The 12,761-nt window shown below is 42.8% G+C and overlaps 1 protein-coding gene across 1 annotated transcript in view; it reads right to left on the reverse strand.

Moving 5' to 3' along the window:
* LOC132829568 (CMP-N-acetylneuraminate-beta-galactosamide-alpha-2,3-sialyltransferase 4-like) overlaps window positions 1-12,761 on the reverse strand; it is a 62,115-nt gene that overhangs the window by 13,410 nt on the left and 35,944 nt on the right. Inside the window, exons 7-8 of the mRNA XM_060846817.1 lie at window positions 12,050-12,145; window positions 5,169-5,358 (exon numbers count right to left, since the gene is read on the reverse strand). Of these exons, the coding sequence (XP_060702800.1) occupies window positions 5,169-5,358; window positions 12,050-12,145 (286 nt within the window). The remainder of the gene's footprint in view (window positions 1-5,168; window positions 5,359-12,049; window positions 12,146-12,761) is intronic.

A 12,761-nucleotide genomic window follows, 5' to 3' on the forward strand; every position in this document is an offset into this window, starting at 1 on the left:
CAGCGTGTGATGTAAATGTCTATAATGGAAGGAAGAGAGACCCTGATGACTCTCTCAGCTGTCCTCACTATCCGTTGTAGGGTCTTACAATCCAAGACTGTGCAATTCCTGAACCAGACAGTGATGCAGCAGCTCAGGGTACTCTCAATGAACCCTCTTGAGAGTGTGACGAGGAAGGGGGTTGGGAGGTGGGCTTTCTTCAGTCTACACAAAGAGTAGAGACACTATTGGGGTTTCTTGGCTATGGAGCTAGTGTTGAGGAACCTGGTGAGATTCTCAGCCAGATGGACGCCAAGAAATTTAGTTCTCTTCACTATCTCCACATGGGAGCTGTCGATGTCCAATGGAACCTGGTCGCTCTGTGCCCTTCTGAAGTCAACAACCATCTCTTTCATTTCGTCCACATTCAGAGACAGGTTGTTGGCTCTGCACCAGTCCATTAGTTGCTGCACCTCCTGTCTGTATGCTGATTCATTGTTTGTGCTGATGAGACCTACTACAGTTCTATAGTTGTATCATCAGCAAACTTGATGCTGTGATTCGACCTTTGCATTTCTGTATAGTCGTGCGTCAACGGGGTGAACAGCAGTGGACCGGATACACAGCCCCCTCTGTCCCAACAGCCCCCTCACTCAATGTGATGGTGTTGGAGATGCTGTTCCCAATCCAGACTGACTGAGGTCTCCTAGTCAGGACGTCCAGAAACCAGTTACACAGGGAGGTATTTTACTCAGATTTCCAATCAGGTGCTGAGGAACGATTGTGTTAAATGCAGAACTGGGCCCGGGTGTCCTTGGAGAAGGAGCACGCGGTGTCCACCAACATCCTGGAGTTGTTCAGGGAGAGGTGGGTGCCGCAGGGAGTGGAGTGCATCATTTCCCCCTCCAACGCTATTTTAATTTAGTCTCTGCCCTCCCCTTCACTGTTTGATCACACAGCATTGCCCTTTGTGAGGGGCACTGCTTGCCATTGGCCACTCGGGTGTTTTCCTATCTTCCTGGTGGTGGGAATTGAATAAAGATTTGTGCACTTCGTGTCTCTCACTGTGTCTCACACCTGCATACACACACCATGGGTGCTGGGGAAAAAAAATAATAATAAGCACTACTGCAGTTATGCGGTAGTGTGGGGGAAATAAAAAAAAAATTAAAAAATAATAAATAAAAAAACAGGATTGTGATCACAAAAAAATTAAAAAAAGAAAAAACAGGAGTGTCAGAAATTCTGTCCACTTTTGAAAAAAAAGAAAAAAAATTAAATGCAGAACTGAAGTCTATGAACGGTAATCTGATGTTGGTGTCCTTCTTCTCCAGATGGATGAGGGCCAGATGGAGGGTAATGAAAATGGCATCATCTGTTGAGCGATTGGGACAATATGTGAACTGAAAATGTGTTGCTGGAAAAGCGCAGCAGATCAGGCAGCATCCAAGGAGCAGGAGAATCGATGTTTCGGGCATGAGCCCTTCTTCAGGAATGAGGAGAGTGTGCCAAGCAGGCTAGGATAAAAGGTAGGGAGGAGGGACTTGGGGGAGGGGCGTTGGAAATGCGATAGGTGGAAGGAGATTAAAGTGAAGGTGATAGGCCGGAGTGGGGTTGGGGGCAGAGAGGTCTGGAAGAACATTGCAGGTTAGGAGGGTGGTGCTGAGTTCAAGGGTTGGGACTGAAACAAGATGGGGGGGAGGGGAAATGAGGAAACTGGAGAAATCTGAGTTCATCCCTTGAGGCACTCTGCCTTCAGCCGTCGTGTTGCTATGGGACACCCGGACCAACCAACCCAATTGTTAGAAAAGCCATATGGTTCACTAATGTCCTTTAGGGAAGGAAATCTTCCATCCTCTGGCCTGCATATGACTTCAGACCCACAGCAAGAGGTTAACTCTTAACTGGTCTCTGGAATGGCCCAGCAAGCCACACAGTTGTATCAATCACTGCAAAGTCTCAAGAAAGAAATCAAACCAGACTGATCACCTGGCACCAACTTAGACAGCGGAATAGACAATGGCAGACACAGCCCTGCCGAATCTGCAAAGTCCTTCTTGCTAACATCTGGGGGCCAGTGCCAAATTGGGAGAGTTGTCTCACAGAGTAACAGCTTGTCAGTCACACTAATGAAATCATAGGGTGTCATGGTGGCTCAGTGGTTAGCACTGTTATCTCACAGCACCAGGAACCTGGATTAAAATTCATTTTCGGGTGACTGTCTGTGTGGAGTTTGCTCATTCTCCCCGTGTCTGCGTGGGTTTCCTCTGGGTGCTCCAGTTTCCTTCCACGGTCCAAAGATGTGCTTGTCAGGTGAATTGGCCGTGCTAAATTGCCCATGGTGTTCAGGAATGTGTAAGCTAGGTACATTCCTCAGGCGAATGTAGATAGGATAGTGGAATGGATCTGGGTGGGATACTCTTTGGAGTGGACTAGTTGGGCTAAATGGCCTGTTTCCACACTCTAGGAATTCTATGAATCTATGAACATATGGGACGTACAAACACCTGACAATGACCATCGCCAATAAGAGACATTCATCACTGAATCTACACTATCAATATTTCTGGGCTTACCATTGATCAGAAACTCAACAGGACCTCATCATGTAAACACAGTGGCAAAAAGAGCAGGTCAGAGGCTAGGAATATTGCGGTGAGTAACTTACTTCCTGACTCCCCATTTACAAGGCACAAGTCAGGAGTGTGATGGGATACTCTTCACTTGCCTGGATGGGTGCAGCTCATTCAAGAAGCTTGATACTATCCAGGACAAAGTAGCCAGTTGATTGGCTCCACATTCGCAAGCATTCACTCTCTCCACCACTTACACTCAGTAGCAGCAGTGTGTACTATCTACATGACCAAAGACTCTGAGGCAGAATCTTCAAAACCCACAACCACTTCCATCTGGAAGGACATGGGAGCAGATACATGGGATTCTATGCAGGAATTCTATGAAAGGAAATCACCACCTGCAAGTTCCACTTCAAGCCACTCACCATCCTGGCATGGAAACACATTGCTGTTCCTTCACTTGTTACTGCATCAGGATCCTGGAATTCCCTCCCTGATGGCACTGTGGGTCTACCTATAGCATTTGGGGTGCAGCAGCTCAAGAAGGCGGCACGGTGGCACAGTGGTTAGCACTGCTGCCTCACAGCGCCAGGGACCTGGGTTCAATTCCTGCCTCAGGCGACTGACTGTGTGGAGTTTGCACGTTCTCCCCGTGTCTGCGTGAGTTTCCTCCGGGTGCTCCGGTTTCCTCCCACAGTCCAAAGATGTGCGTGTCAGGTGAATTGGCCATGCTAAATTGCCCGTAGTGTTAGGTAAGGGGTAAATGTAGGGGTATGGGTGGGTTGCGCTTCGGCGGGTCGGTGTGGACTTGTTGGGCCGAAGGGCCTGTTTCCACACTGTAAGTAATCTAAATCTAAGTAATCTAAATCTAAATCTAAGGCAGCTCACCCCACCTTCTCAAGGACAAGTAGGGACGGGCAATAAAATGCTGACCCAGCCAGAAATATCCGCATCCCATGAGTGAATAAAAAAAAACCTTACCCACTAAAACCAATTCATCTCAGCCTTTAGCATTTTAATTTATCGAGCATTTTTGGGCACTTTGGGGACAGAGGTCCTGAATGCCATATTCTTTGATTTGAAAGGTTTTGTCTTGATTTCATGCACAGAGGTTATAACACAGAACTAGCTCATACAGTCCAACGATCTGAACTGGAGTCCCAGGTTCAATTCCTGCCTTGGGTGACTGTCTGTGTGAAGTTTGCACATTCTCCCCATGTCTGTGTGGGTTTCCTCTGGGTGCCCTGGTTTCCTCCCACAATCCAAAGATGTGTGAATCAGATAAATTGGCCATGCTACATTGCCCGTAGTGCTCGTTGAAGGGGTAAATGTAGGGGTATTGAGTGACACGGTGGCACAGCAGTTAGCACTGTTGCCTCACAGTGCCAGAGACCCAGGTTCAATTCCTGCCTCAAGCAACTGTCTGTGTTTGCACATTCTCCCCGTGTCTGTGTGGGTTTGCTCTGGTTTCCTCCCACAGTCATAGATGTGCAGGTTAGGTGAATTGGCCATGCTAAATTGTCCATAGTGTTAGGTGAAGGGGTAAATGTAGAGGAATGGGTCTGGGTGGATTGCTCTTCGGAAGGCTGGTATGGACTTGTTGGGCCAAAGGGCCTGTTTTCACACTGTAAGTAATCTAATCAAATCTAAATTGCCCATAGTGTTAGGTGCATTAGTCAGAGAGAAATGGGACTGAGTGAGTTACTCTTCAGAGGGTTGGTGTGGACTGGTTGGGCTGAAGGGCCTGTTTCCACACTGTAGGGAATCTAATCTAATCTTTATTTCACAGAAACGTTTTCTCTGTTTCCATGATCCTCACCCCCAGCCTTTCAGCAGCTCTTTCCTTTCCCTTTCCTGCATATTCTCATCTAGTTTTCTTTGAAATGCAGCTCAGTGACTTATCTCAGTCATTTCCTCTGACAGTGAGTCAGGTAATATCATTAAGTATTTCTGCAGGCTTAAGACATCTGAAAGCAGAAGGCAAGCCTCGTGCAAAATGTTAACATTTATTGCAAACACATAAAGGCAAGAGCTTCATAAGAGCCTTCTTCCGTCAGGTTGCAATCTGATTTTGTCATGACACAGCTGCTTATGCTTATGGTGAAAGTAAGAACTGCAGCTGCTGGAGATCAGAGTCAAGATTAGAGTGGTTCTGGAAAAGCACAGCAGGTCAGGCAGCATCCGAGGAGCAGGAAAATCAACATTTCGGGCAGGAGCCCTTCATCAGGAAGCTTATGCTTATGCTCAGTCGCTCAAGGTTGAGGTACAGTTAACCACTTGATCTGCAGTGACTATCACATGCATTTATTTCAGTCATATGTGGGATCACCAACCCATTTATTTGTCCTGCCTGTTTCTTCTGGGAGATACCTGACCTCCAATACCAATGTGACTGAGTCAGAATGCATTGTTTTGTAAACGGTGGGCTGTAAATTCACTACATCATTTATCAGAATAAGGCCCCCGAACAATTGAGCTTTTGCAGGAAAAGTTTAGCTGCAACTCTTAACTATTTCGTGAACACAGTACAGAAGCACCGCATAGTAATTCTGAATGGCTCCAGTCTGGATGTAGCTGGTGTGAACCATTACAGCTTCAATTCAGGATACCTACTTTTGTCTCATTGTACACGATCGCCTTCAACCAGTGGATGTCGGCTGTCTTAAATGGTACAAGCACAAAGAGTGTATCAAGATTGTTTTCAACGGTGGGATCTTCAATTGTTGATTCCGGGTAAAAGATCCTTAGAGTCGTTTTCTTTCCAACATCCTTTTCATAGCCCCTCACTGGAGCATTGTTTAATCTAGAAACAGAAAACATTAAGACACAAGTTCAAAGTAATTATCATGCCCAATTAAACATTCCATTTTAAATTATTTTAATCACATAGACTTTTATATGGATTTATTAATTGCATTTTAGAGTTTACTTAGGTGATTTTATTACTATCAATCTCCAGTGAGTACTATCATTTAGAGCAATAATTCTTCCCTTTTGAAAGATTGACTCATTGATAAGTGATAGAATGAGGGACATCACTGTCACCAGCATAGACATTCCCCAACTGAAATGCTTGAGTATTCCCATCAATCCTGATGTCACCATCTCATCATGTACTTCAGTCCTAACTTTTACAAAGAATTCCATATAGCATTCACAGCACAGAGGTCATTTGGCCCAACTGTTCCTCACTGCTCTACAAGTCTCTCCTGTATCAAAAGGAAACATATCAAAACAGCTTTCTATTCATTTTTCCATCATGTACTTTTCTAGATTCTGCCTTAAATGTATCTACATTATTCTTTTAAACCACTCTTCATGGAGGCACATTCCATATTCTCATCACTCCTTGTGTAAAATTCCTTTTGAATTCTTGATTATGGATTATAAGGAACAGTTCTTCATTGAACCTATTTGTATCATTTGATTAAATGGCTTCCCTTGGCAGTATTCAGCAAGATTAGTTTTGCTCCCAGTTGACACTTGATGAGGAGAGATCTTCATCACATCTGTGAGTTTCAGTCTTAACCCTCATCTGTGACCTCCCAATTTTGAACAGATACCTTTACTGTCAGTTTGGCGACTTGTTGATGAACAATTTGACATTGTAACTGACAGCTGAAAGGGCTATTGGCGATTGAAACTGAAAAGCAACAGTGTTGGTATTTGAATTAGGAAAGGAAAGTGCCAAGCGGCCAGCATGAATTTCAGCCAGGTTGTGAGTTTATTTGACGCAGCCCATGGGAATAATGGTGAAGCAAATTGAGAACAGGAATGAAAACCTGTATCCATGGATAATCAGTTGGAGGTTTGTGTGGTGAGAGGTGGGACATCAATGTGATTGGTATTACATCCAGGATCAATTTATCGTGCAGTAAGAAATCTGATGATCCTATCAAGATTAATAAGTATAGTTAAATGTTATATATTTCAAGCATTCTGCCTAGCCCTACTAGAATCATCAGCTTCCAATCCCTCCCTTCCTTGCTTGTCTCTATAAATCCACACAGAACACTTCAGAGTACTTTATTCCATTTGCCTTTGTACATTCAGAGAATGCATGTTATATTTTAGAACTCACGCTGATTTTTAAATTATTTTTATTTTTATTCTTCTATCAATTTTGAACTGTAAGCTTGAGATGCCTTGGGGACTTTGGGACAGCTTGAGGTAAAAGGAAAAGAACAGACCAAACAAGCTTTGTTTATTTGTGAAGTCAGGCCTAGAGGCTAATGTAGGCTGACTTCTGTTTAAAGGGGTTCCAACCCCTAAGAAGTGTAGCATGTTTAAGCCGATAGCGGCAATTCAGCTATTAAGGAGGTCAATATCTGGGAGATGCTTCCGGCAAATCTGGAAGAGACTCTATGTTCAAGCAGCTGACAGTTGTTGAATGGTGACTAACCCCTCAGGGACAGTCTATCAGTCTATCAGGGCAGAACCAGAATTAAAGTTACTTGTTTGACTGATGTTTTCTGAGAAATGGTTCTGGGTTGCTGCTGAGACAACATGAAGCTTTGAAAGCTCCTTGCCTAATTTATGACACCAGCTTCCTGAAGTCCAAACAGATGAAAGCTGAGTTGGACATAATTCTGGCTTTGCCTGGTGAACTCAGAAAGTGACCCTGATCAACACTTCAGAAAAGTAACCAAGGAGTTCACACTTATCCCTCAGAGACAACACATTGTGAAAGTTATTTAAGTAATCTGGCCAGTTTTGATATTTTCTTTTATTCATGCCAACTGTGTTTGTCTGTCTTTTGTTTTGCGATTAGGGGCCTAAAAACAAATGTTTTGAGTTTAAAGCACCAACATTAATTAGCTGACCATGTTGTTTAACTTTATTTCTGCTTAAGTTATTGTGTGTTTAACAAATGGTTAAGTTTTTTTGTTTAAGATACAAAAACATTGAACAGAAGTTAATTATTTGCAAAGTCTGGGGTTATTATTCAAAAGACTGATGAGGAACCATTGCAGTGACTATTATGAAGTCTTTGATGGTCTAATTTTACTGTATTGCAAATACAGAGGTAGAAAGGCTGATTTGGTTTGACTTTCTGTCTCCATGTCATAACAAAATTTGACACCAACCACAAATGAGAACATTTATTGATTGATTAAAGAGTTTAGTTTGAAGCAGCATCTGAAATGGGAGAAAGAGATGGTGAGGCAGAGTATTTTAGTATTTCAAGTCCAATATCTAAGGCTGGGACAACTGAAAACATGGTTGACAATGTTGAAGCCATTAAAAATGTAAATATGCAAGGGGCGAAAATTGGAGATGCACAAAGTTCTTGGATGATTGCAAGGATGGAGGAGATAACAGAGATAGTCAGACTAGAGACCTCAAAGACATTTGTAAATGACTGGAGGGATTTCAATATTGAGACATTGCTTCATCAAGACCCAGAGAGAAGAGGGAAGTTGATTGAATGTGTCTTAAGTGATGCAAGTTAAGATGCATATCAAATGATTTTAATCTGTTCAAGTTTGTGGAGATCAGAGGTCTCCATTCCTGATGAAGGGCTTATGCTCGAAACGTCGAATTCCCTATTCCTGAGATGCTGCCTAACCTGCTGTGCTTTAATCAGCAACACATTTTCAGCTGTGATCTCCAGCATCTGCAGACCTCATTTTTTACTCGGAGATCAGAGGTCAGCAAACAGGGCTTTAGAATGATAGGCAACAAAGGCAGAGGTGAGGATTTCAGCAGTGGGTGAGCTGTGCAAGGCAGGAGCGAATATATGATTGGAAGCTCAGCCCATGGCCCAAAAGGAAGGCAAGGTTATAGTTTCCGGTTCAACCTCAGACAGTTAATCAGAGCAAGGAGTAGTGTCAGTGACTAGAAAATGGAATCTTTGTTGTTGGAGGGATCAACACCTTTCTAACATATAATTGGAATATATTTATTTTCATCCAACTCCAATATCAATTAATCAGTACAAAGAGACAATGGATTGTTCAAGGGAACTGGAGCTCTTGCAGTCAATTTACATGCAAAGCCTGACAGTTCAGATGATAGTGCTGGCAGGTAGCCTACTGATGAGAAATAGGAGATTGCAAAGGATAGATCCATAGAGATAACAATGGTAGGGCAGGAGGAGAAGTCATTTGAGGAGCCTCTTTGGTTACAACTAAGCATAGAATTAAGGAGTCCAACACAGATGGACAACAGGGGAGGGGAGTTATGAAAAAAAATGATGTGGTCAACCAAACAGGCTGATGGGGGCTAATTTATTAAACATATGGGTGTCACTGGCTGGGCCAACATTTATTCCTAACTGCCCTGAAGAATGGGAGAGTGAGCTGCTTTCTTAAATCATTGCATGTCAAGACTATTAGGAAGAGAGTTCCAGGGTTTTAACCCAATGACAATGAGGGAGTAATAATATATTTCTCAAGTCAGAATGATGTGTACCTTGGAGGGGACCTTAAAGGTGATGTTGTTCCCCATGTGTCTGTTGGCTTTGTCTTTCTAGGGCATGAGTTTGTCAGGTACTGACAGAAGAACCTTGACAAATTATTGCAATGGACTTTGTAAATGGTACACACTCATGCCATTGTGTGGTGAAGGAAGCACTAGCTGAGGTTGTGACTAGGCTCCTAGTCAAAGAGGGGTACTTAGTCCTGGATGATCTCAAGTTTCTTGAGTGTTATTGCACCCATCTAGGCAAGCGGAGAGCAGCTAGTAGATGGTGAACAGGTTTTGGGGATATCCCATGTCAAGGTAGTCACTTTCACCTCACCTCTCGAGTTGAGCTCTTTTATGATATTTGGACCAAATCTGTAAAGAGGTCAAGGTCTATATGAGATGAGATAAGGAGCTGAGTCACTTCCCTAGAATTCCCAGCTTCTGACCTTTCTTGTAGCCAGAGCTGGTCCAATACAGTCTCTAGTTAATGGTAACCTCAGGTATGTTCATAATCCTGGATTCAGTGATGGTAATGCTATTGACTGTCAAAGGACAATGGTTAGATTCTTTCTTGTGGGAAATGGTCATTGCCTGACATGTGTGTGTATGAATGTGACTTATCACATGTTAACATAAACCTGGGTGTTGTCTACATCTTATTGCATATGGACACAATATAATGAGTGGTGCTGAACACTATGTAATCAACAGTGAATATCCCCATTTCTGACTTAATGATGAAGGGAAGACCATTCCCAGTAAGCTTGTGAATGACCCACACTAGCTCATATTGTGTATACTTCAAATGGAGCTCCAGTGCATCAATACATTTATTTCCCAAGCATTAATGGTTTTGTGTTAATTTTTCCCTCTGGGTTGATGAAACACCTGAAGATGGCTAGGCCTAGGAGTCTACCTTGAGGAACTCCTTGTGCTGTGGTGACCTGACGCTGAGATGATTGATCTCCAACAACCACAACCATCTTCCTATTTGGTTGGTATGATTCTAATCAGCGAAGAGTTTTCCCTCTGATTTCCATTGACTCCAGTTTGCTAGGAGCTCCTTGGGACCACACTGATTAATCCCAAGGCTTGATATCAAGGATAATCACTCTCACTCACCTTTTGATTTCAGCTTTTTTGCCTCTATTTGGATCAAGCTGTAATGACATAAGTATCTGAATGACCTGAGCAAAATGCTAATTTGCAGAAGTGACCCTTTTTAGTCCCACTTGATGCCATTGCTGATGACCCTTGCCACCTATTTGCTAATTATCTTATTTGGCAATAATTAACAAAGTTCAGTTTGTCCTGCCTTTTCAGTTTAGGACATACCTGAGCAATTCCTATATTGCCAGATAGATGTCAGTCTATGAAAATGACATTGTGACATGGTTGTCACAGAATGCCAACAGTGTGCGCTTTGGCCCAACAAGTCCATACTGATCCTCAGAAGAGTAACCAACCCAGACCCATTCCCCTACATTTATCCCTGACTAATGCACCTAACTATAGATCCCTGAACACTATGGGCAATTTAGCATGGCCAATCTACCTGACCTGCACAGCTTTAGACTGTGGGAGGAAATCAGAGCACCCAGAGTAAACCCGTGCAGACACAGGGAGAATGTGCAAACTCCATACAGTCACCCGAAACTAGAATCGAACCCAAGTCCCTGGCATTTTGAGGCAACAGTGCAAACCATTGAGCCACCATGCCATCTTATTTGATTGGCTTTAAATTCAGAGTTTATTTGATTCACATTTCACCAATCCCATGGTGAGATTCAAACCCATGTTGCCTGAACAGTAATCAGGGGTGATGGATTACAAATCCAGTGACATTATCATGATCCCATTGCCTTCTCAATGGTCACCATCATGTTGGATGTAATTTGTGACTTTGATAAAGACCAACACAGACATGTCACTCAGGTTAAAAGGGTTAAAGAGGATGGATCATGGGTATTGAAAGGAAGATGAAGACAGAATTGAATGGCATCAACAGGAAAAAGAGAAAGGGAGATAGGAAATGGAGACAAGATTGCAAGGATTGAGTGTCATGGATACATTTTTGAGGAGGGAAGAGTTGACTTAGATTTGAAGGAGATAGATAAAGGCACTAAACAAAGGTAACGGCTAATGATATCAGCTAAGCTGGGGGTCAAGAAAAGATATGGTTGGTCAGCAGGTAAGTGGCAATAGGATTGAGAGGGCAGGAACGGAGTGTCATGGACAGTGTGAGTTCAGAGATCGGATGGCAGGCATTAAGATAGAGATTAATGGAGAAAAGAATGAGATCAGAGCTGGCAGATAATCTATTGAGGCATCAACAACAACTTCACAAGTTTTCAAATCTCCCCTTCCCCCACCTCAGCCCAGATGCACCCCTCCAACTCAGCACCACCCTCTTGACCTGTCCATCTTCCTTTCTACCTATCCGCTTCACTCTCCCCACCAGCCTATCACAATTATTCTCCTACCTATAGACTTCCCAGCTACCTTCCCCACAACCCTACCCCCACCCTCCTAAATATTGCTCCCTTGCCCCTCCACATTCCTGAGGAAGGGCTAATGTCCGAAACCTTGATTCTCCTGCTCCCAGGATGCTGCCTGACCTGTTGCGCTTTTCCAGTGCCACGCTTTTTTGACTCCGACTCTGCAGCATCTGCAGTCCTCACTTTCTCCTTTCACTTAATTAGTCTAGTTTCACAAAAGCGCTTGCTCTAGCATAGTTACATATCTCTGAGCTCTTCAGCAGGCAATATATTATTGCTGCAATGACTTTAACCATGCACAGAAGAATGGACTATAATCTTGTGATACCTCTGCTAGTTTAGGCATTCAGCTTACCTTGTGAAGCAGAGCTTGGTTTATTGCAATCTTGCCTCTGACTCAAGACATGAACATGAAGGTTAAGGCTAGAATAGCATTGTAGAGCTGGGGAGTGCAGCACTGTGGGAGCTGCTCCTTCACTCTGTATTGAAGTGTCAGCTATGTGTTTGTGTCTCTTTGACACTTTAAATTAACGGTCAGAGTCGACAATGGCTGACACCAAACTGATACTGTAAAGCAAAGCGACTCACCGAATAACAATATCGTACTTGTTGATTGTTTCTCCCAGGGAGCTGTTCCTCAGAGAGTCTCCATTACCAACGATAACACATCGCTTACAATCTAACCTGAAAAGACCAAAACCTTATAATAAAGCAGGATTAATATATTCTGTCACTGAACGTTATAAAGTGAGAAATTCAAATTTATTTAATTGGTGAATAATTTGGTGAATAATTTCTATTGAATTGTTACAGCCAACAACATACAACAGATAAATATTTATACAGGGATAGAGCATAAATGCTATGTTAATGATTGTTTACTTTAAACAATCATTACAATGATCTCCATGTTCCATGTTATGGTGCACCTGGACATGTTAGATGATAGTTTTAGAAATCAGTCCCAGCTTTATTGGTTTTGGAGCTACATTCATTTACCTGTTGCCATTTGTCATTAATTGGGAATTCATTGGGCTAATTAAACTTCTAATTGCAAAAGAAAATAATTCATGGGTGCAATTACTGGCTTTTTGATCTCAATACTCACCTCCCTACACCACATAAATAGAGTTTTCTATGTGTGGCAATGCAAAGCAGACTATTTTTTTCTGTAATTGTCTGAATTTTACATTCTCAGTTACCACAATGGGTCATACTCCAACTCCAACAACCATCTACTTATTTATTTTCTTCACCATAATCAAGCATCTTAAGTCACTTCACAGAAACATTATAAAGC

The sequence above is a fragment of the Hemiscyllium ocellatum genome, chromosome 29, assembly GCF_020745735.1.
Source record: "Hemiscyllium ocellatum isolate sHemOce1 chromosome 29, sHemOce1.pat.X.cur, whole genome shotgun sequence".
NCBI classification, from domain to species: Eukaryota; Metazoa; Chordata; class Chondrichthyes; order Orectolobiformes; family Hemiscylliidae; genus Hemiscyllium; species Hemiscyllium ocellatum.